Here is a 24,043-nt window from a genome sequence, read left to right as displayed (position 1 = left end):
GGCTTTATTAAAACCTGTAAATGGCAACCATTTTAAAGCTTTTCTTTGGGAGCTCATTGGGAATTTATTTAGCTGAAATCCATCAGGCTGTAAATTGCAGGGCGTGGGTAATGGCACAACCTATATCAGCTACACAACAATGATTCCCAGTCATGCATTATGTCTCTATGCAGGGGTTTGGGGGTTGATGTATATGAATGTTTCAACATTCTGTGTGCCCAATTCAATCTGCGCTAATGGGAGCTGTTCTCATTTTCTGTAATCTGGCCTTCACACTAGTAAACATACAGACACATCGCGCATGCCCACACCCACACACACCCACACACACCCAAACACACCCAAACACACAGAGACACCTTGGCTTGTTTAAAGGCCCATCACATTTTGACTACTCAACACAAGAAACAGTGTTGCAGTAAATGTTTATGAGCTGAGAACCTCAAGATCATCCTCTAATTGCACAGGACACACTGTTTATGAGCGGTCACACAGATTGTTGCCCAATGTTTCCATCCAGCTTGCCCCAATCACTCTATTGTCACACACACACACGCACGCACTCGCACTCGCACTCGCACACACTCACACACACACACAAAGAAATGGGCTTGCCAAGTTGACCCACTGAACCCAGGTTGACCTACTGTATCAGTATCAGGTGTGTGTGATTGTGATTGACACGTGTCAGAGTAACAGGAGAGCGGCCTCCTCTGTATCCCTGTGTGAATGACAGATGAGGTCACAGTGTCAACTCAGGGCAAAGGTACATTACTACAGAAGGGGGGGGGGCAGGGGGCAGTGGGCCACAGACAGACAGACAGACAGACAGACAGACAGACAGACAGACAGACAGACAGACAGACAGACAGAGAGACAGGCAGACAGACAGACAGGCAGGCAGACAGACAGACAGACAGACAGACAGACAGACAGACAGACAGACAGACAGACAGACAGACAGACAGACAGACAGACAGACAGACAGACAGACAGACAGACAGATCGTTGACATTTTATATTGAAAATGGACTTTTTTTTCTGATCATACTGACACTCACTGGGAAAAAGCACACAAAAATGAACTGTGTTCAAACTAACATGGGTGAATTCCACAGTGTGGGCCACAACAGAGCTGGCTGATGGCATACCAGACTGGTAACAACAGTCTTCAACAGGGACTTACTGTAGAAACCTCTAAACTTGTCTATGTGTCGCTGGTGTCGCCCAACTCCCGCTGCATGAAAGTGAAACCAGGGTTAGCACGACGCTACATCAGGCTCTGTGTCTGAAAGACCGATATCACGCTGAACGTCTCCATTGTGGAAGTAAAGTGCTGTTTTGTATTGACAGACAATAGCTTTAGATTGGCTTGACAGATAGCCTCTACTTGCCCTTAGCTGACGGTTTAAGCCTCCTGCTGGCTGATGACTGTGGGCAGATGGCTTATGTACGCACCATGAAAACATAATGAGGAACGGAAACTCAAGACCCAGCTCAGATAGCCAAAACCTGTCTACCTCGTCTCGCTCACCTCAGCACAGTCCCTACCTCCAGACACCATCAACAACTAGCTAGTCTTCATACCCCCAGCCCAGAATGACAACTAGGCAGGCCAGGACTCAATACATTCTCAATTCAATACATTCTGTCTCTGTGTATGTGTGTATTTTTTACAAAAAATTGTTGAAAATGGGAAATTCCTCATATCTATGTATTTCAACCCAGTCTGTTTGGTCTGTCCACAAACTGCGCTAGACAGTGTAACCAATAGGAATGGGAGGTGAGAAGAAGCAGGTCATATGAGGCCAACCCGGGAGAGGACAGTGTCAGAAAGGTGGACAGATGGACGTAAGGACAGCTCCTCCATGTGCAGGCATTTCTGCAGAGAGCTGAAGCTAAACACAGCACTGTGAGGGGTATTACTGGGTTTTAATGGTGTTTGTACTTCATCGAACATTAACAGCATGCCAGAGGTGCTATCTGAGGAAGAGTATCTCATGATCACTATTTTGCAATAGGCATTTTGTCAAATGCTGTGTTAAATGAAAGCTATGAAACTTAACTTTGAACAGGCCAGAGAGCTGTGGAAGTTACAGTTGTAATGCTGTGACCCAAGGCCTAATTGGAGCAGAACTGAACAGCGATCTATAGCAGTGTTTTCCAACTCCGGTCCTCCAGTACCCCCAACAGTACACATTTTTGTTGTAGCCCCAGACAAAAACACCTGATTCAACTTGTCAAGGGCTTGATGATTAGTAGAATCAGGTGTGCTTGTCGAGGGAAATATGCCTATTGGGGGAGGACCGGAGTTGGAAAACACTGATCTTGAGTAATGAGGAAAATAATACATAATCATTTCCTTTCAGTAAGGTTTGAACTGGACTGTGTGTTTGCAGTGTATGTCTGTTCTGTTTATGAGTGCTGCCTTCTCCTTACCCGGTCTGTGGGCCTTTGGTGCGGCCATGTTCATGACCCGGCTGACGTCCTGAGGCTTGGGCGGGGAGGCGGTGAACCTGCAGATGCCTGACTCAGACGGCGTGCTAGATGCCAGGCTGTCTGTGTAGTCGTTGGTGCCGGCCGTCATTTGCTCCGAGGAGGTGTCGGAGATGAAGCACTCTGTGATAGTGAACTTGGCGTGCCGCAGGTGCTCCTCCATCTTGGCGTGCTCGTAGGCCCGGGCCAGCTCCTCGTACGTGGACGACGCGCTCTCTGTCGACACCATGCTGCTCCGCGCGCGGTCTGCGTAGTCACACACAAACACACACAGAGACACAACATCCATTATAGTGTATGTATATAGCTGAAATTTCCTAAGATATATAGGAAATATCTTAAAACATACCGTGAGCACTCTGACCCTTCCACGTACAGTAGTAGTGGTCTCCCCTTTGCTGCAGACTAATGTTGTATGTGAGACATAGGGTCCGTCCAGTACCTGTGTCCTGCGATGGGCTGACGCTGTAGCTGTCGCTCTCCTTGTCCACAGAGCCGGCAGCACGCGGTGTGGGCAGTCTCCAGTCTGTGCTCAGGGTGTGGGAGGAGGTGGGTGGTTGTGGCCGGTTCAGAGTCCACTGGCTGGCATAGCGGTTCCTGCTGGCTGCAGGGCCTGCTTTGGCAGTGCGGCGTGCTGTGGGGTCTGGGCATAAAAGGGCCAAGGTCTTTACTGGTGAGAGGCCTAGGCAGTGTGAGGCCGAGGCAGTGTCAGAATTGGCACCCTATCCCCTATGTAGTGCACTACTTTTGACCAGTGTCCATATAGAATAGGGTGCCATTTCGGACATACCACTGAAGATCTACTAGAAAGTATATTGCATACTGTATATTGAGTCTTAATTGTCTGTGTATCAAATTATACAAACATCTATTGATCAATAATAATTCATAGGTTTGAAATTACAGTATCATCCTAACCTTTCAGTCAATATAATATTTCCCAAAGACAAAAATAGTATCATATTGGGTCTGACCCAGACATTGAACCTACTGTGCTATGCATCAATGGCACCAAATCAGAATGTCCCTTTAGAACGGCCATGATTAGATCCGGCTTGGAGAAGCCAGAGAAGAATAGCAGTGGTAATAGTAGTAGATAGTAGTAATTCCATCAGTGGGTTGGAAACTGGCACAGCGGGCAGTGTTTGCCCAACACTCTGGATAGATGTGGCTGAGTCAGCAGATAAGGTTCAGGCTCACTGTGCTTATTGTTTATTCATTTTTTGGGGGCCCACTGTGCTTTCTGGCCAGCCTCAATGAGCCCAATCAGGTGAGCGGTCAGGTGGAGCCAGAGGCCTCTCCACTCTTCATCAGCTCAACTCTACTGGCTCAGCAGCAAAAGCCTCCATAGGCCACTGTCTATCCACTGCCTTGACTCTCATTGCTCTGGGCTGTGGGCTCTGTAAGTGGATCTGAGTGTTGAAACTATGATAAGCTGAAGATTCTAGTTTGCTTAGAATGGATTTGGGATCAGGGTATGTGGATACCTGGAGGTTAATTGTTAGAGCTTTTGTTTATTAAAAACAACTCTAAAGTCTAAACACTGATTGGAGGACTGGGGTACAGTTACATGCACATGAGAGAGAAATATGTACAATGATGCTTGGATTGAATGCAACTATATAAAAAAAATATTAATCTTGACAAAGAGCATTCTCTTATTTTTCCAGGGGATGACATTAGGCTAGTAGCTTACTGTACGTCAGAGTAAAGGTGGTGAGGGGTGAGCTATAGAGGTGATTAAATTGGTAAGGCTCTTACTGGTTCCAGGCCGGGCGTCGGAGACGTCCACCAGTGGGCCGGTGGCCTGCGACAGGGACTGGTAGTGGACTGTGTGCGTGACCGTGGACGACTTCTGTTTGGACGTCTCCCCAAAGTCATTATCAGTCAGCAGCACCGTCGACCTGTCGTCTGACAGACAGAAAACAGGGAGGGAGACAATGAGTTCTTAGAAAAGATGATCAAATATATCATGCAAGGGATAAGCATACTGTAAACTGGCAGGGAAGACAGGGGTCTCACCAATAATCTCCATAGTATCTCGCTCCTCGATGAGCAGCTGGGCTCGGGGGATATCGATGTGCATTCTCATGGTCTGCTGCTTGTTGGATGTGTCTGGTGTCCGTGTGTTTTTACTAGGAGATAGTATTGTTTGCAAGTATTCAGTCATAGTTTTAAAGTAACTGTCCAAAAGACTTTTAAAAAGACTTGCTATTTCCTCATACAGTATATCATACTCCTGAGGAGGATGAGCTGGCCAATCAGCGGTCGAGAGGAAGATGAGCTGGCCAATCATCAGCGATCTATTTGTATTAATATTTTTAATGGCTGGTATACGCCCACAACATCCTGTTGTCGGGGTACGCACACACCATTCCAACACAGAAAAGTTGTTTTAAAAAAACTGAATGAAAAACGTTGGAAGGGAAACTATTTCACTCATATTGTAAGTAATTATAGGTAATACTGAAATAGAGATCTGGAAACACTGGACAGTTAGTTGAAAGTATTTTATGATTCCTATCTAAAGTTAACATGTATTCCTCTTCACGTACCTCATCAGCATTTCTGCCAGGCTTTTTGCATCTGTAAAGTCAGCATATAGTAAATTAGTAACAACGCAGAGTTGACAGAAACTAACATATTAAAATCAAAAGCACCAAGCTAATTTCCTAGATGTGCAAAACTAGAACATTAGAGTGGGGCAAATTAAAAGTGGAACACTAGATCTGATCAGACCGTTCTACGCTGTTAGCTAAACTGATAGCCTCTTAGCCTCTCGGGGCAGCAGGTAGCCTAGTGGTTAGAGTGTTGGGCCAGTAACCAAAAGAGTTGCGAGATCAAATCCCTGAGCTGACAAGGTCAAAATCTGTCGTTCTGCCCCTGAACAAGGCAGTTAACCCACTGTTCCTAGGCTGTCATTGTAAATAAGAATGTGTTCCTAACTGCCTAGTTAAGTAAAACAATCTATTACATAATGAAAGTCAATAGTCACAATTCTACTGGTTCTGCTCAGGTTAATTGATCCTCACTCTCTTGAGCATGAAGCATACAGCTCTAAAAAGTGCTTGTGTGTTATTATGTGCTTTGTTTCTATTGTGTGTGTGCGTGCTTGTGTTCTGACTCACCGCGTAGCCTCTTGAGCCTCTGCTCCCTCCTCCTCCTCTTCAGCACCATCAGGAGGATGAAGACCATGACAGCAGCCACCAGGATACAGGTGATGGTCACCATCATCTTCAGCCCCTCGTTGCCTGACATGTTGTCTGTGATGGGGTCCACTGTCTTCAACAGAGGAGGGATGGTGCCTGCGGAGGGAGGAACCAGATAAGCTTGGGGAACCTACCATCCTGAGTATCAGGCATGACTATTTAAGGATGCACCACCAGGGTTGAGGTATCGTAGTCAAATATGTCTCTTTGGAAGGCCTTCTTTGGTATATGAAATTACCTTGGTTCAGGAAGAAAATGTATCATACTAGAAGACCACTGAACTGAACTCACTTCCATCGGCGTTGAGCGTGGCGAACATGATCTTCTTCTCGGCGGAGCCGGCGCTATTGACCACTTTCATCTGCAGCTCGTACCAGGTTGCCTCCGCCAGGTCATACAGGATGTAGCTCTTGGTTAGGGAGGTGCGCTGAGCCGTGGTCCACGTTGCCGTGTCCATCGGATGGTACTCCAGGGTGAACGAGGTGATTGGGCAGCCACCATTGTTCCACCCAATTAGATTGAGCCTGACCCGGGTGGAGTTGATGCTGGCAAACAGCTCATGTTCTTTGGCAAACTGGGGCTCTGGAAAGAAGAGGGGTGAAGAGATCAGATGTAGACTCCTAAGGATGCCTGTAACATTTTATTCATGAGCCAGATCAGGTCACATAATAATTGAGCTAGTCTGAGGGATTGCTTGATAAAATTTTGGATAGAACTGTTGAGTTAGAGTCAGTCCTAAAGGGACAGTGGTGGTGGAGACGCTATCGAGTATGGATGGGCAACATTGAAGGGGGTGGGGGCCACAAAAAAGTTGCTTGCAGGTCTGCATACCCACATGTGCCCACACACACCCCACCCCACCACCACCACGTTGTGAGCAAAACATTTTAGCAGCCCCCCTCTTGACAGTGGACTGATTTTTTTTAACGTTTTAAAGTTAATTTTGTGCAATTCTACACATTTTGCCATTGGGCGTAGCAAAAATGTTGCAGTTTTATAACTCATTTCATGCAATTCTACTTATTTTGCCATGGGGTGGAGAGGAAAATTAGCCGTTTTACATTTTACCATAGGGTGGAGAGAAGTGTTTGCAGTTTGTGATATCTGTGATATCTGAGTGAGACTGACTAACAAAATCAATGGGGGCCCCTCGGCTGGTAATTCGACCATGATTACTAAGTTTAGATAGCTGGCCGCTAGACTAATTTACCAATCTAGAAATGTTTAGCTGACATGGCTAATTGACTGACTATCAGTGACTGAAATAAGACAAAAACTACTGATGCACAACCAAATTTCAAAATTGCACTTTGTGTATTCAACTATTCTAACTTGCAATAGAACGTTTAGAACCCGACTGAGTAAAAAAAAAAAAAAACTTGATCCGAGGGCCAGTTGCCCATCCTTGCTAAAAAGACTTCACCTTTTCCGTGGGTCTTTGCTTCAATGATCTCACTGATGCGTCCGGGGCCCACTCCGTTCTGAGCAGTCAGGGTGAACTTGTACCAGGTGCCACACTTCAGGTTCTCCAGACGGTACGACCGCTCACTAGGGCTGATGGGAAAGCTGCCCCACTGCTCACTGTTGTCCTCTGAGTACTGCAGGATGTAGCCTACAGAAAGAGAAAAATACAGAGACAGAGCATAACTGTAAAATCTCTCCCAACATACTCCAAGTTAATCTAATAACTACATTACCCAGATAATCACTCACAGTGCTGGCACAGCAAAGTGGAACCTTGTAGTATTTGCACTTCCCTTCCAACAGATTGTTCAGTGTTAGACATCGGCTAAATACCTATAAACATGCCATTGAGATTGATTAACATTAAATGTAACATAAGGCAGGACAACAGCACCTGATCATAGCCACCATTTCCTCGGACAAGAGGAAAATAAGACACTGTATTGGTGTTCGAGCAAAGACTAAACAAAATCATTTGACTCATGACATGAAAACAAATGCCATAGGAAATCATCCTGGATATCCCTTAAAAACTCTTTTAAAAAGCCTGAGAGGCCAGAAGCCTGTTGTGTTCCAGTGATGACCAGCTATGATAAATCACCAGTGCTACTCCTTCTGTGATTGGGCTTTCTTCTTGACTGAGTGGTTTAACCTTCCACTTTAACCCACCTAATCTACTTTGTTCCTTTTTAATCTATTCCCTCTCCACTGTTTTAGCACCCCACTCAACGCAATTACTGGGCCTGTCTAAGATAATGAGAAGTGGAGGGCCTTGTAAGATGATTTTGTTCACCCAATGTCCTAATAGGATACTAGCCGTGTAACTAAGGTGTCATTTGTGTGTCTTATTAGTTACCAGTGACTTGTTGAGGTGTTGTTGGTTTGCCCAAATGGAGGTCTACTTTATCTCTTGTTGAAATGTCATTAGTTAGTGTGTCTGAATGGAGGTCTACTTTATCTCTTGTTGAAATGTCATTAGTTATTGTGTCTGAATGGGAATATTTGTCTTGTTGAAGTGTCACTGGGGTGTCGTGAAGGAGGTCTATGCCTTGTAGAGGTGTCTCTGGTGTGTCCAAATGGCCTAATGTCACTCACCTCTGATGGAGCTTCCTCCATTGTCCCCAGGTATCCAGGACAGAGTGATTGACGTGGTAGTTGTCTTGGTAACTGTGAGGCGTGGTTGGTCTGGAGGAACTGTAGAACAAAAGGAATGATGTTTTGAACTAGATCCATGACAACAAAGCATCTGTGCTACATCAAACTATCCACAAAATGTCCTCAGAAGACCTGCTGCTAACCTACATAGAAAGGCCTTTGAAGTGTTAGTACCAATTAGTATTGGACAGCTTTGGACAATTCTCCTTTTGCATCTCTCTCTGTCTTACCTTGAACCTGCAGGTTCAGCGTGATTTCATCAGAGCCCCAGTTGTTGCTGGCCACACAGCTGTAGTTCCCAGAGTCCTCTGCTTTTACCGTCCGGATGATGAAACTAGCGTTGCTATGGACACTGTGGCGTCCATCAATCAGAACAGGAGCAGGGGTACCATTGCTGTTGAGAGGTAGAGTTGACCACATGATATTCAGTACAGTATGTGATCAGAGTTTTTTTTTTTATAAGACATTCCTGCGTTGTGTTGAATCATGTGACAGATGGGTGTTGACCATAGAGATGTATAGAGATCATTACTTGGAAATAACCCAGTTTTGCATGGTTTGCCTAGTTCGTAAACAGCTTAAAGCTATATGACCGCCATAGAGTGGCAACGACACACAATATTTGCTTCAAGACTCCAGCCCTGCAGGTGGCGGTAAGTCACCAGTATTAGCTTTGCACTTTTTTCAAACGTCAAAATAAGAAAAATGTAATACTTTAACATGTAGATAGCCTCAATGGCTGTCACAGACGCCATAATGGCACAGATACAACGTTGCGATCTCTATACATCTCTATGGCCTTGACTTACTTTCCCTTCAGCCACTTGATGGTGGGGGGTGGATCTCCGACCGCCTTGCAGGGCAGAATGATGTCCCTCATCCAGGGTGTAGTCACTGTTCCGTTGAACGTCAGGATCCTGGCCGGAGCTATGGGGGTTACATACATGCACCACTGTGACTGTACCATTCTACCCCTATGAAAAACAATGATGAATAAAAACAGAACGCAAGCAATATCATAGATGCCAACACCATAGTGCAATCAATAATACATCAGCCAGATTAGTTTTGATAGTTACACTATTACACAGGCAGCCTGTACCTTTGGCCCGAGGTTCCACTGTGATGGTCTCACTGCTGTTGCCTCGCCCAGCAGCTGTCACGGCAACCACCCAGATGCTGTACTTCCTGTTGCGGGCCAGGTTTGGCACTCTGTAGAAATATACATCAGGAGAAGCCTCAAACTCACTCATCACCTGGAGAGAGGGACGGAGAAAGGGATGGGGGTTACATATCTGTGCATTTAACAGGGGAGTAATCTTCAAGAGTATTCTCTCTCCGTACAGGACTTTCAAATACAGCCCAGAATGGGAGGACTGGAGGCGGCGTTATAATGAGAGCTGTGGTAATGATAATAGAGCTCCGTACAGTGGGGTGGTTGGAGCAGAAGACGATGTACTTCCTAATGATGCCGTTGAGTTTGAGAGGAGGGAGCCAGGACACAAACACCACGGAGCTGGTGGAGGCTGCGGCCTTAACCCCCGCTGGAGGCCCAGGGACTAGAGGGAGGAAGGAGAGTAAAGATTATGTTAAACATACATATATACTGCAAGTATTAATAGAAACATATGGGCTCATGGCCCTATTCAAGCCCATTGCAGACAGTGCTTTATTCCTGATATCTGATTTGACGTATTCATGCATAGCTTGAACTTTTGCAGAATCATGCTGTGATGTCGATGTGAAAGCAATGATCCACATCTATCTCAAGTGTATCTCAAGCCAGGATTTGTATCTCACTGTCTTCCTTGGTCCGGGTGAAGATCTGCTCGCTGCGCACCCCGTCCCCGGCCCGGGTGAAGGCCAGAACCTGGATACTGTAGTTGGTGTATTTCTCCAGACCATCCAGTTCCAGAGACGGGTAGGAGGTGGTCACGTTCCTGATCTCTCCCAACTCTGACAATGTCACACAATGGTTACACAACAGTTTATCACTCACTCTCACACCATGTCAAATCAAGTCTATGATCCAGTGTCATAGAATTCAAAGAATTACAGTACAGTGACCACAATAACACAATAAGCCTATAACATGCTCCCTGTAAGACCACATTGCAAACTACCATACAAGATGATGCCCATACACAGTAAAATACTGTGATTTTTGACCGAGGTAGTATCTGTGATATTGCAATGACTGACTACTGGCAGTAGTGCTCTGTCTGCTGCGTCTCCTCTGTCCTTGACTGAGTGTCCTTGTAGACAGAGCTGAAGCAGTGACATACTGCATCCTATGAATTATTGATGGAGGCCCGGCAGGCTGCAGGCTGGATCCCATCCACAGGGCCTGAGCAGGAGCAGGGTGTTAGCTCTGGGTGCTGCCCACTCTGGCCCTGTGGTACCTTCCTCCATATAACCCACCTCACTAGAATGAAGCTACTAAACAACTAATGGACTAGATTATATACAGAACAGGATGTGTCTATTGAGATATAATACTCATTGGATAGTTGATTTATAAGTAAAGCTATAAGTTTAATTTGTAACTAATTTGACCAACACTGGCAGAATGAAATTAAAGGAGAAAATGTCAATGTTGCTGAAATATTGCAAAAATTCAACAAGGCAAACCCATGATCTAGTGTTGCCTGTTGAGAAAACTAAAAACTAAACTACTACTACTAATAAAAACTAAGCTAGGGGTGCAAATCTGCCAAGTACAAGATCAATGACATGCTACATAGCACAATTAATATATAAAATTAGAGACTGGGCTAAAACCATTATGATCATAGTGCTCACACCACCAGTGGTCCGCTAAGTGCCTGCTAGCTGGTGTGTTCTGAGTGTCTGTTTATAAGCCCCTACCTCCATCTGGCAGATTGGCCCAGTAGATGACTCTGTAGCCCTGCAGGTTTCCATTGAGGGCCTCTTTGGGCAGGGTCAACCAGGAAAGAGAGATGACTTCTGGAGACTTGGCCATGGCCAGGACATTCTCAGGGGGGCGTGAGGGGACTGTTAAGGGACAGGAGGGAAACAAAGTTAGGACAAATGTACAGACAATGGTGCAACTAGGCTGAATTAACTCCCCCTACTGGCTTCTAACTGTATTGCTGATTTCAAATCTTTCGGGTTGAGGCAATTCAGCAAACATCCAGAAGATGGTAGTCTACCTACGGCAGTGAATTTTCACACTGTGAATGCAGACACACGCACACACACACACAACTCTACTCTACCCTACCCCACCCCTTAACCCCCTGATCCATACTAACCATCCTCCAGTGTTTTGGTGATGACCTCCTGAGAGGAGGGCCCGGTGCCTGCACGGTTAGCCGCCTGCACCACCACCCCGTACTCAGTGAACTTCCTCAGGTTGTCCAGGGTGATGCTCTCGCTGCTGTCCCCTGTGGTGTCCATGCTGATGATGTTAAACTGGAAGCTGCCTCCAGAGCTGTACTCTCTGTAACCCACCTGGTAGCCTCGGATCACCCCATTCTGAAGGTGCTTGTGGGGGGCCTGAGGAGGAGGAGGAGGAGGAGGGATGGATCAGACTGTACATACTCATGACACAGATAGAAACAGGAAAATCTCTGGTTTAACTCCATGAAGACACAGTACCTTCCAGGTGACTTTGATGCTTTGTGGAGAGGTGGCCTCCAGTTGTACTTCTTGTGGAGGGCCATCAGGGGCTGTAGAACAGATGTGTAATATTAACACAAAATACTCTTATGAGAGATTCAGTTGAATGAGGCAGAGACGATAGAGGAAAGCAATACTTTTTTCTGGTTGGTGTGTGGCAAATTAATTAAGTAGACTAGACCCAGCTGCTATCGCATTGGTGCATATGATAGAGACACCCCTTAAGGAGACCAGAACTGTAAAAAAAAATCCATGGTAAAAGGCCTTTTTGAATCATCTGTGTAATCCACCATCTTTGACGGAGGCAATTCAGACATTAATTATATTTAGGAAATATTTCACTAGATGGCGATGCAGCACTAGAAACATGTTTGCTCTGTTATGAACGAGAGACAGACCTTTACTGTATTCAAGGGAATATTACAATACAAATAAATAAATATCCATGACTGAAATCTGAAGACAAACAGAATATGTGTCAACCTGGATTGGAACATAACTACATAATGTTTTGACCCAGTGAAGGACAGATCTGTGTGGGCTGACCTGCTTCGTCAGTGGTGATGGTGAGCTCGTTGCTGGTGTCGCTCTTGCCGATGTCGTTCTTGGCAAAAATGCGGATGTTGTAGGTGGAGGAGGGGTGCAGGTCTATAATGGTGGCCTGGTTCAGCTGGGGGGACACGTCTTTTGTTATCTGGGCTGAATTCCACGTGGCTGGGGGAAGGGGCATACGCAATGAACCTATTAGCATCTCTGTATGACATGACAACCAACAACAAACAAGTTCGCTAATGCAGAAACATATTTAGTTATAACTATGTCATATGCAATTTCATATGGATTTATCACGTTATTCCATAGGCCTATATGCCAGCGCTACCTGATTTGTTCTTGCACTCAATGTCATATCCTGTGATGGGGCTGTTTCCGTCGAAGCCCATGGTCCAGCGGAGGGCAATGGTCCGGTCTCTGACCTCTCGGATCTCCACCTCGGGTGGGTCTGGAGGTTCTAAATGGGTTTAACACCACACACACACACAGATTGGATAGAGAGGTTTACCTGTTCACTTAGTTGTCCTGACAAGGAGAAAACAAACTGCAGGCTGAAGTTAACTAGGGCCCAGAGATGTTGGCTTATGTAGTCAGGAACAACTTACAGTAGCAACATAAAGGTTCCACTATGAAGAAACAGCTTAAGAAGCAGGAGCAGAAGCCAGGGGTTTACCTTGTACTGTTAACTGAATGATCCCTCTGTCTTCACCATAGGAGTTGATGGCATGGCAGGAGAAAAATCCAGAATCTTCGCGAACAGTGGGCAAAATCTGAGGAGAGGTCAATGTACTTTTTAACCAGGAAGCATCACCATAATGCACCATCATAGTTCAGTATTCAACTGATAATAAGATAGCGTACTATACTAATACCAGCTCAGTACAAACACAACAATATACATCACCCCCTTTTGAGGTGGAGGCCCCAGGCCCCCAGCGCACCTTCAGAGTGGAGATGACCTCGTCAGCCACCTCTTTGACCACGACGGTGTAGCGGCTGGTCTCTGGGTTGATGATGCGTTCCTCCTTCTCCCAGCGCACCATGATGGGCTTCTCCCCGTGGGCCGTGCAGCTCATCTCCTTCTGCTGGCCCACCGTGGCCATGGTGGTGTTGGGGTACGACGTGATCATGGCTGGGACTGAGGGAGAGAGGGAGAGGAAAGAAAGGGAGAGATTGATGCAGAGATTGTAACTTTTATTTAACTCAACAGAGGCTCAAACATTCTCCTTTAACAATTCACTATAAGTTCACAGACTGGCCTCTGCCACCCTAAAGCCTAAGGGGGGACTCATTCCCAACATGAGAATAGTCAACTATGGAGAGGCATGAACTCCTATTTAGATTGCCCTGGTTCCCACAATACATTGAACACTAATGGTTCAAAATCAGGCCTTCAGGTAAGCAATATTGTCTCTGCTACAGCATATTTGATACAGTCAGACAGCAACTGTTTACGTGTTGTTCCTGAGGCAGAGCGTCTCAAACAGAGACAGAGACAGAGACAGGGTGCTACAGTGCAGAGTAAAGCCGTGACTAGTCTGAACTCCCCACGGTGTGTAGAGCTCGTCTGGCGTTACGACACTATGACGCACCACGCTTATTAGCAGCGGCTCTGTGTGTGTGTGTGTGTGTGTGTGTGTGTGTGTGTATGTGTGTGTGTGTGTGTGTGTGTGTGTGTGTGTGTGTGTGTGTGTGTGTGTGTGTGTGTGTGTGTGTGTGTGTGTGTGTGTGTGTGTGTGTGTGTGTGTGCGTGCGTGCGTGCATGCGAGCGTGCGTGCGTGCGTGCGTGTGTGTGTGTGTATATTTATTTGGGGAAATATCCCAGTACAGCTATAAACTGCTGCAGGTGTCTTCTACTACTGTACAGATACACAACACAGTCCTGTACTGTCTCACATAAGTTTGTGTAGATCACAGTTACATTGAAAGCCTTAATGGTACAACCTGCTGTATTGATATCTGTTACAAAGGCAGCACATGCTGTATGTACAGTGCACTGTTGCTGATGTTTCAGAGAGGAATGGACTTCAAAGCAGATCAAATAATGTATTGTATATGAATGTGTATCTTTACTGTATGTGTTTAACAAGATCATCCATACAGTACATCCTACTGGCTAAGACAATGGGATAAGTCTGGGGGCTGGTGCTGTAGCCATTCTCATCTGTCTGTCTCTGTGTGTGTGTGTGTGTGTGTGTGTGTGTGTGTGTGTGTGTGTGTGTGTGTGTGTGTGTGTGTGTGTGTGTGTGTGTGTGTGTGTGTGTGTGTGTGTGTGTGTGTGTGTGTGTGTGCGTGCGTGCGTGCGTGCGTGCGTGCGTGCGTGCGCGTGTGTGTGTGTGTGTGTGGGTTAAAGGAGCTGTTTCTCCAGAAGCTAAGTGGGTAGTACAAGCAGAGAGGACTCGTGGCACGTCTCAGAAACACTGTCTGAGAGCATGTTCCCCTGCAGCAGTGTAACTGTGATCTCTCTCCTCTCTCTCCTATCCCACCATGACGGCTATGATTTAATGATGAGAGCCCACTTTGATTATTCATACACAGCAGACAAGACTACTCCTCTGGCCCCACTGTTGTCTCACTACCTCTCCACACACACACTCAGAGCCTCAACCTCTCCGCTGTCTTCTACACACACAGTCGCACACCAACACAAGAAGGCAACACTCATACACAGAACACACACATACACACACACAAATTCAGAGAAACAGAGAAAGACATGCAGAAAAAACAAACCACACATAATCCCAGGTGACACACTCAGAGGGGTGTGTGTGTAGGAGGGAGATGCGGCTCCGCTAGCTGACAGCCCGTCTCTGACATGATTGAATGTGTCAGACTAAGGTCTGCCAACGTTTAAGCCTCATCTCTTATTCACTCTCAAGCTACGCCAAAGAACGCTGATTTATTTAGCGTGACAACTATGAATTTTAAGTGAGGCACATTCAAAAATCCTCCTCAGCCTTCTCTAAATGTTATTGCTCCTTAACAGGGGTAGTTTCTACATCTGAGGCAGCAGGCAGCGCCGTGGCAGGCGGCGTCAGCAGGAGACCTGCCTGATGTTCTCCTACTCCTGCCCCCGTGAGACCGAGGGCATGCCTTGATGAGCGCTCCGCCTTTGAGGGGAGGGGGGAAGAGGGGGAGCCGGAGGAAGTGAGAAATAATGGAGAAAATAAGAAGAATCCTAGTTCTGACATTCCTTTCGAACAACACAGGCAAATGATCTGCTATTGTTATCACACATGTAGCTCTGGCACATAACCTAGCTCCATCAGTGTGATCAGCACAGGTCCACATGATCAAATTGCAGGGAAATGTCTGTCTGCTGTGGCTGTCTATTAAAGCTACAGAGACTGCCTCCTCTGTGCTGTCACGGTGTCATACTCAGTTTGCTGTGACACTCCCAGTACTGCTACAGAAAAGGCCTCAGGTGTCAAAGATGACCGAAAACAAACAGGCAGCTCAAGGTGTTCTCCAACTTAAACCATCCTCACAACAACCTGAGACTTGTTAAAGAAGGTTGGGGGACAACAAAAGGCTGCTCTCAGCAAGACTCCTCTCTCCTCGCTACATTCACCAAACAGCCCTCAGTAGCCCCCCAGGCTACCAGTATTCTTTTTGATGGCCCATAATTGCTTCGTTGATGTATATTTTTTAATATCCAGCGATGTTACAGAGCCTGGTAATAAAGCGCAGTAGGGAGAGAAAGAGAGAAGGGGAGAGAGAGAGAGTGAGACAGAGAGAGGGAGGAGGTTTCTATTCCTATCTGTCTGTCAGATCCAAGTCAGGGCTGGCTATGTGTCACTAGGCAGAGGGAGACTGAGGGGGAGGTTGCCATATTGGATGGAGATGGACTACAACTGACTAAGAAAACAATCATCCAGTAGCATTATTAAAAGGTTTGAATTGCAAAAACTGCCGGTCTTGAAATTGTGCATGATGAACAGAACATTATAGAGTTTAATTTAGGGAAATCCAAAAAACATTGGTTTATCAAATAAAATGAAAACATCTTAATGTAGGATTTCTAGTTGGCTAAGGTGTACACATTTTGAGGAAAATGTATTATCTGCACAGCAGGAGAAAAATCATTGTATCTTTTTGATCTGTACCCCTTCTCTGTAGAAGAGAGGGACTGAAAATAAAGTAGAACACCACATGCAAATAGCTGTTCCCCTGTGCCCTTACTTAGTCTGTCTCTAATTTAAGTACTGATGGGTTTAAATGAAGCAGAAACGCACTGAAGAGCTTCATCGGCCGGTGACACACACATGCATGCACAAATGCGCACACACACACACACAGGATAGTTAGGAGAGGGAGGGCAGGCAGGCAGCAGTGCATACTGAAACACTAATGGTCTTCCTTTTCAATCCACTCAAGCGAATAAGTACACTTTTACAGAAAGCATCTTGAGTCTGAGTGCACAGTTCAGGGGTTATAAGGCATGAAATGTGATATTATGATGAGTGACAAGAGTACAGCTGTACCATCATGTAATGATAGCTTCCAACCCCCCAGTAGCATGATGGATACCACTAACAAAAGCTCCAAAGACATCACAACTCTGGGATTTTTGGATAATCAGAATTTCCCCTCTCCAAGAAGTCGATCGTCATTAAATTAAAATAGTCTTGAGAGATTTGAGTAAAAATAAACAGGAAATGAGAGTAGGCTATTGAAGAGAACGAGCAGGAATCTATAAAGTAGGGAATCTATACAGCTCACTACACAGAGACACGCTCACAGTAGGTCCCCTTTACAATTTGTGTTACTGTAACGCCTCTTTCTATAACAGCCCTAAATCTCCCTGCGTCTTCCTGATGAAGCTTTTGAAGGCTTACTGAATCTGGTGGTCAGGAGCAGCTCTCCACCTAACTCCTCCATCCTAACCTACAGTACAGTACAACGTAGCCAGCTCACACATACACACACAATTACAGTAGGCTATGAAAGACTGAGACTGATACATTCAAAGCAAATCTCTTGCTCTCCCCTCCTCCCCCTGTTCATTCCCAATGATATTGTGTGTCCTGGGGCGTGCTGGTCTCAGTGTCATGGTGGAGGCTGATCTGGGACTGAGGCTGGGGTGACGGTGCTGTGTGAGGATAATACGCTTCAACCCTCATTTCATCATCTCTCCTCGCCGGGCATGCTGGGAAAGTAGGCCACCACGCAATGCCTCACTGGGCAATAACCCCCAAACATACACACGCACGCACGCACGCACGCACGCACACACACACACACACACACACACACACACACACACACACACACACACACACACACACACACACGATTAAATGCATATAGCCTACAATACACCCACACACGCATATTTACAATACATACACACACACACACACACACACACACACACACACACACACACACACACACACACACACACACACACACACACACACACACACACACACACACACACACACGATTAAATGCATATAGCCTACAATACACCCACACACGCATATTTACAATACATACACACACACTCCTCAGGCCGGCCCAGCATTCTTCTCACAGGCCATACAGTACAAGGATGACTGGTTGGGTGGAGCCACTTTAATGCCCTGTTCTCCTGCACAATTACTCTCTCACACTCACTCACCACCACACTGCCACAGAACGCTGCGATGACAACAGGAGACAAATACCTCCTGGGAAAAGAAGGTAGAGAGGAGAGGAAGATACTTTCTTGTGTCTGGAAGTGTATTGCTGTTGTTGGGCCTGGCTACGGTGTACAGCCAACTGTCTGTCAGTGATAAGTAGGCATTAATCAACTGCTTAGCTACTGTTTATGGCATGCTGACCAATGACCTGTGTGGTAATGTGAAAAAAGAACTGGTCCCTGGGCCCAGCCAATTGCTGATTGGCTGTGTAAATGTGCTGTCTCTAGGAGGGCTGAGAGTCAGTGTCACCACAGGTCTAGCCGCTGCATGGCAACCATGGCCTTCAGTGAGCTAATGTACTGATGGAAACACAGAGTGCTACATAAGCACTTCCATGTTAGCCTCAGAAACTCTAGGGGCGCAATTTCATTTTTGGATGAAAAACGTTCCCGTTTTAAACAAGATATTTTGTCACAAAAAGATACTCGACTATGCATATAATTGATAGCTTTGGAAAGGAAACACTCTGAATTTTCCAGAACTGCAAAGATATTGTCTGTGGGTGCCCTAGAACGGGAGCTACAGGCAAAACCAAGATGAAACGGCAACCAGGAAACCAGCAGGATTTTTGAGGCTCCGTTTTCCATTGTCTCCTTATATGGCTGTGAATGCGAGAGGAATGAGCCTGCCCATTCTGTCGTTTCCCCAAGGTGTCTGCAGCATTGTGACGTATTTGTAGGCATATCATTGGAAGATTGACCATAAGAGACTACATTTTCCAGGTGTCCGCCCGGTGTCCTCCGTCGAAATTGGTGCGTCTTTTTCAGCTGCTGGTATTTTTCCATGCGATTCTGAGGGGAAAGCATGCTTCCACGAACTGCATATCAATGAAGAGATATGTGAAAAAACACCTTGAGGATTGATTCTAAACAACGTTTGCCATGTTTCGGTCGATATTATGGAGTTAATTCGGGAAAAGTTTGACGTTTTGGTGACTGAATTTTCGGTTCGTTTCGGTAGCCAAATGTGATGTACAAAACGGAGCGATTTCTCCTACACAAAGATTCTTTCAGGAAAAACTGAACATTTGCTATGCAACTGAGAGTCTCCTCATTGAAAACATCCGAAGCTCTTCAAAGGTAAATGATTTTATTTATTTGGTTATCTGGTTTTTGTGAAAATGTTGTGTGCTAAATGCTACTCAAAATGCTAAGCTAGCTTAGCATACTCTTACACAAATTAGTGATTTGCTATGGTTCAAAAGCATATTTTGAAAATCTGAGATGACAGTGTTGTTAAGAAAAGGCTAAGCTTGAGAGCAGGTGCATTATTTTCATTTTATTTGCGATTTTCAGAAATCGTTAACGTTGCGTTATGCTAATGAGGCTGAGGCTTTATTCACGATCCCGGATCCGGGGTGGGGAGTATCAAGAGGTTAACTATGACAAGCTCATACTGTACAGTACACTGGGTGGAGTAGGCCAGGGCATCGTAGCCATGCTAGCTAGCATACAGCCACTGTCTGTTGCATCTGTGAACAATGGCGCCGGAGGGGAGGGCTGCCGTCTTATTGGCTTTTAACCAACCATGCTATTTTGTTCGTTTTTTTGCATTGTTCATAACTTGTTTTGTACATAATGTTGTTGCTACCATCTCTTATGACCGAAAAGATCTTCTGGACATCAGAACTGTGATTGCTCACCTCAAAATGGACAAATAGTTATTTTTTAATGAGTCGGACGGAAGGGATATACTACTACAGACACCCGATCAGGCCCAGATCCCCATGATTCGCTGGAGAAGGAAACAGAGATTTAGTGGAAAAAGATCAGGGTGCCTTGCGAGGATGAGGTGATGAGTGGCTAATCTGTCCTTGCCTTCCGTCCTGCTAGCTAATGTTCAATCGCTGGAAAATAAATGGGACGAGCTCAAAGCACGTATATCCTACCAACGGCACATTAAAAACTGCAATATCTTTTATTTTACAGAGTCGTGGTTGAACGACGACATTAAGAACATAAGGCTGACGGTTTATACACTCCATCGGCAGGACAGAACAGCAGCCTCTGGTAAGACACGGGGTGGGGGCCTATGCATATACAGTATGTGAACAACAGCTGGTGCACGATATCTAAGGAAGTCTCGTGGTTTTGCACGCCTAAGGTAGAGTATCTCATGATAAGCTGTAGACCACACTATCTACCTAGAGAGTTTTCATCTGTATTTTTCGTAGCTGCCTACATACCACCACAGACTGATGCTGTCACTAAAACCGTGCTCAATGAGCTGTATACCGCCATAAGCAAACAGAGGTGGCGCTCCTAGTGGCCGGGGACTTTAAAGCAGGGAAATTTGAATCTGTTTTACCTCATTTCTATCAGCATGTTAAATGTGCAACCAGAGGGAAAAAACATTCTAGACCACCTTTACTCCACACATAGAGACGCATACAAAGCTCTCCCTCGCCCTCATTTGGCAAATCTGACCATAATTATATCCTCCTGATTCCTGCTTACAAGAAAACATTTAAACAGGAAGCACCAGTGACTCGGTCTATAAAGAAGTGGTCAGATGAAACAGCTGCTAGCACAGACTGCAATATGTCCTGGGATTCTTCCAATGGCATTGAGGAGTACACCACATAAGTCACTGGCTTTAAGAATAAGTGCATCGAGGACGTCGTCCCCACAGTGACTGTACGTACATACCCCAACCAGAAGCCCTGGATTACAGGCAACATTCACACTGAGCTAAAGGGTAGAGTTGCCGCTTTCAAGGAGCGAGACTCTAACCCGGAAGCTTATAGCAATTACTGCTATGCCCTCCGACGAAACATCAAACAGGCAAAGCATCAATACAGGACTAAGAACGAATCGTACAACACCGGGTCTGACGCTCGTCATTCACAAGGCCGCAGGGCCAGGCGGTTACTAGGACGTGTATTTCGAGCATGCACTGACCAACTGGCAAGTGTCTTCACTGATATTTTCAACCTCTCCCTGTCTGAGCCTGTAATACCAACATGTTTCAAGCAGACCACCATAGTCCCTGTGCCCAAGAACACTAAGGTAACCTGCCTAAATGACTACCGACCCATGGTAGTGGGCTACGTTTGTAGCCATGAAATTCTTTGAAAGGCTGGTCATGGCTCACATCAACACCATTATCTCAGAAACCCTAGACCCACTCCAATTTGCATACCACCCCAACAGATCCACAGATGATGCGATCTCTATTGCACTCCATACTGCCCTTTCCCACCTGGACGAAAGGAACACCTATGTGAGAATGCTATTCACTGAGTACAGCTCAGCATTCAACATCATAGTGCCCTCAAAGCTCATCACTAAGCTAAGGACCCTGGGACTAAACAACTCCCTCTGCAACTGGATCCTGGACTTCCTGACAGGGCCGCCCCCAGGTGGTAAGGGTAGGTAACAACACATCCGCCACACTGATCTTCAACACGGGGGCCCCTCAAGGGTGCGTGCTCAGCCTCCTGTACGCCCTGTTCACTCATGACTGGCCATGCACGACTCCAACACCCTCATTAAGTTTGCTGATGACACAACAGTGGTAGGGCCTGAACACCGATAACGATGAGACTGCCTATAGGGAGGAGGTCAGAGACCTGACCGTGTGGTGCAAGGACAACAACCTCTCCCTCAACTTGATCAAGACAAAGGGGATGATTGTGGACTACAGGAAAAGGAGGACCGAGCATGTCCCCATTCTCATCAACAGGGCTGTAGTGGAGCAGGTTGAGAGCTTCAAGTACCTTGGCGTCCACATCACCAACAAACTAATATTGTCCAAGCACACCAAGACAGTCGTGAAGAGGGCACGACAAAACCTATTACCCCTCAGGAGACTGAAAAGATTTGGCATGGGTCCTCAGATCCTCAAAAGGTTTTACAGCTGCACCATCGAGAGCATCCTGACGGGTTGCATCACTGCCTGGTTTGGTGTCAGAGGAAGGCCCTAAAAATGGTCATCGACTCCATCCACCCTAGTCATAGACTGTTCTCTCTGCTACCACATGGCAAGCAGTACCGGAGCGCCAAGTCTAGGTCCAAGAGGTTCCTAAATAGCTTCTACCCCCAAGCCATAAGACTCCTGAACAGCTAATCAAATGGCTACCCGGACTATTTGCATTCCCCCCACCCCCTCTGGAACACTGTTGCTACTCTCTGTTATCATCTATGTATAGTCACTTTAATAACTCTACCTACATGTACATATTACCTCAATTACCTCGACAAAGGTGCCCCCACACATTGACTCTGTACCGGTACCCCCTGTATATAGCCCCGCTATTGTTATTTACTGCTGCTCTTTAATTTGCTATTCTTATCTCTTATTTTTTTGTTGGCGTATTTTCTTAAGACGGCATTATTGGTTAAAGGTTTGTAGGTAAGCACTTCACTGTAAGGTGAACGAATACCTGTTGTATTCAGCACATGTGACAAATAACATTTGATTTGATTTGATCTTCTCAGTGTCTTAGCCACACCATGATCAGAGACTCTGTCTAAATAGATTGTTCATGCTTGTTTACACCAATCAGAGTAAGTATATGAAACACAAAGGCATGAGATGGAATCTAAAAGTCGGTGTGAATTTATGATGTGTACATGTGAATGTATGGTTACTGATGTGTGTGAGAGGGTGTGTGAGAGGGTGTATTTATTTACATTATGTGAATCTGAATGGATGCATGTTAGAGATAGTGTGCGCGCACGTGTGTGTGTAAATGTGGCATTATGTGTACTGTAGGAGCACACGTGTCTGACCATATTTGCATGTGTGTGTCTGTCTATGTGTGTTTGTGTGTGTGTGTGTGTGTGTGTGTGTGTGTGTGTGTGTGTGTGTGTGTGTGTTGCATTATTATGTAGCAGTCAATGCCAGGAGGGAGCTGCATTTGGCTCTGACAGAGAGCGACTTGGCAGGGGGGCTCCTGCAACAGCTTGATAAGAACAGCAACAGAAAATAAGCTCTCCTCACATCTGAGCACCATCAAATGAGAATACTTCCCCCACGCAGCAAAGCCAGTGGCAGTGCCAGGAGACTGGTGACCAGGTCATTAACATACTCCACATGCTGCAGCCACACCAGTCAACACAGCAGAGAGAGAGACACCACAAACTGTCTGGACTCCAATACAAAACCATGTCCTTCTTTCAGTATGTCATGACTCATCACTCAGACTGTGTCTGTTTAAACGGTGTGATGATTCAATGTACAGTTACTACAGTAGCCTATAGGCCATCTGAGCAACACTAAGGTCCATTGTTCTAAACCTTTGGAATGACACAGTGTCTAATGAGTGACCTCATGTCACTGAACTGTATCCCAGTTCCTCTTGGTTCTGTCTCAGGTTGGTTTTGTAACCAGAAAGTGATTAGTGATGCTAGAGTTAGTTATATTTGGCTGCTGCTGGTACTGATTAAAATAGACCTGGCAAGGCAGGTCCTCTCCCTCTTGTCATTCACACATGATGTCTACAAGGCTATAGGAGAACACTGTAATACAAATCAATACGCAGCCAGGGACAGGGCTGATACCAGTAGATAACATATGGGGTGGTACAAGACATGTCTGTGACTTCAGGGAAATACAGATTGAGAGATGGCATGAGAGATGGCATACAGTAGATAACAAATGTGATGCAGGCAATGTAGTACAAATAGGGCAACAGTATCATTATCATACACAGACACAGACACACAGACTGAAAGAGAAAGAGACAGACAGACAGACAGACAGACAGACAGACAGACAGACAGACAGACAGACAGACAGACAGACAGACAGAGAGGGTGAAAGAGAGAGTGAAAGAGTGAGATAGAGAAAGCAGGCCAGAGAAAGAGAGAGCACAGTGGTGTAGTGGTGTTG

The 24,043-nt window shown here is 45.8% G+C and overlaps 1 protein-coding gene across 1 annotated transcript in view; it reads right to left on the bottom strand.

Moving 5' to 3' along the window:
• Positions 1 to 24,043, bottom strand: part of LOC135552994 (cell adhesion molecule DSCAM-like) — a 135,223-nt gene that overhangs the window by 5,554 nt on the left and 105,626 nt on the right. The window contains exons 12-32 of the mRNA XM_064984997.1: positions 13,460 to 13,656; positions 13,192 to 13,288; positions 12,847 to 12,975; positions 12,513 to 12,680; positions 11,946 to 12,016; positions 11,600 to 11,843; positions 11,193 to 11,339; positions 10,125 to 10,280; positions 9,753 to 9,883; positions 9,427 to 9,580; positions 9,134 to 9,251; positions 8,555 to 8,718; positions 8,265 to 8,363; positions 7,129 to 7,317; positions 5,997 to 6,287; positions 5,625 to 5,801; positions 5,052 to 5,082; positions 4,519 to 4,631; positions 4,258 to 4,407; positions 2,939 to 3,139; positions 2,440 to 2,742 (exon numbers count right to left, since the gene is read on the bottom strand). Of these exons, the coding sequence (XP_064841069.1) occupies positions 2,440 to 2,742; positions 2,939 to 3,139; positions 4,258 to 4,407; positions 4,519 to 4,631; positions 5,052 to 5,082; positions 5,625 to 5,801; positions 5,997 to 6,287; positions 7,129 to 7,317; positions 8,265 to 8,363; positions 8,555 to 8,718; positions 9,134 to 9,251; positions 9,427 to 9,580; positions 9,753 to 9,883; positions 10,125 to 10,280; positions 11,193 to 11,339; positions 11,600 to 11,843; positions 11,946 to 12,016; positions 12,513 to 12,680; positions 12,847 to 12,975; positions 13,192 to 13,288; positions 13,460 to 13,656 (3,330 nt within the window). The remainder of the gene's footprint in view (positions 1 to 2,439; positions 2,743 to 2,938; positions 3,140 to 4,257; positions 4,408 to 4,518; positions 4,632 to 5,051; positions 5,083 to 5,624; positions 5,802 to 5,996; positions 6,288 to 7,128; positions 7,318 to 8,264; positions 8,364 to 8,554; positions 8,719 to 9,133; positions 9,252 to 9,426; positions 9,581 to 9,752; positions 9,884 to 10,124; positions 10,281 to 11,192; positions 11,340 to 11,599; positions 11,844 to 11,945; positions 12,017 to 12,512; positions 12,681 to 12,846; positions 12,976 to 13,191; positions 13,289 to 13,459; positions 13,657 to 24,043) is intronic.

The sequence above is a fragment of the Oncorhynchus masou genome, chromosome 13 (assembly GCF_036934945.1).
Source record: "Oncorhynchus masou masou isolate Uvic2021 chromosome 13, UVic_Omas_1.1, whole genome shotgun sequence".
Taxonomy (NCBI): domain Eukaryota; kingdom Metazoa; phylum Chordata; class Actinopteri; order Salmoniformes; family Salmonidae; genus Oncorhynchus; species Oncorhynchus masou.
Note: the sequence above shows the minus strand (reverse complement) of the source record. Positions and strands in the feature narration are given on the sequence as shown.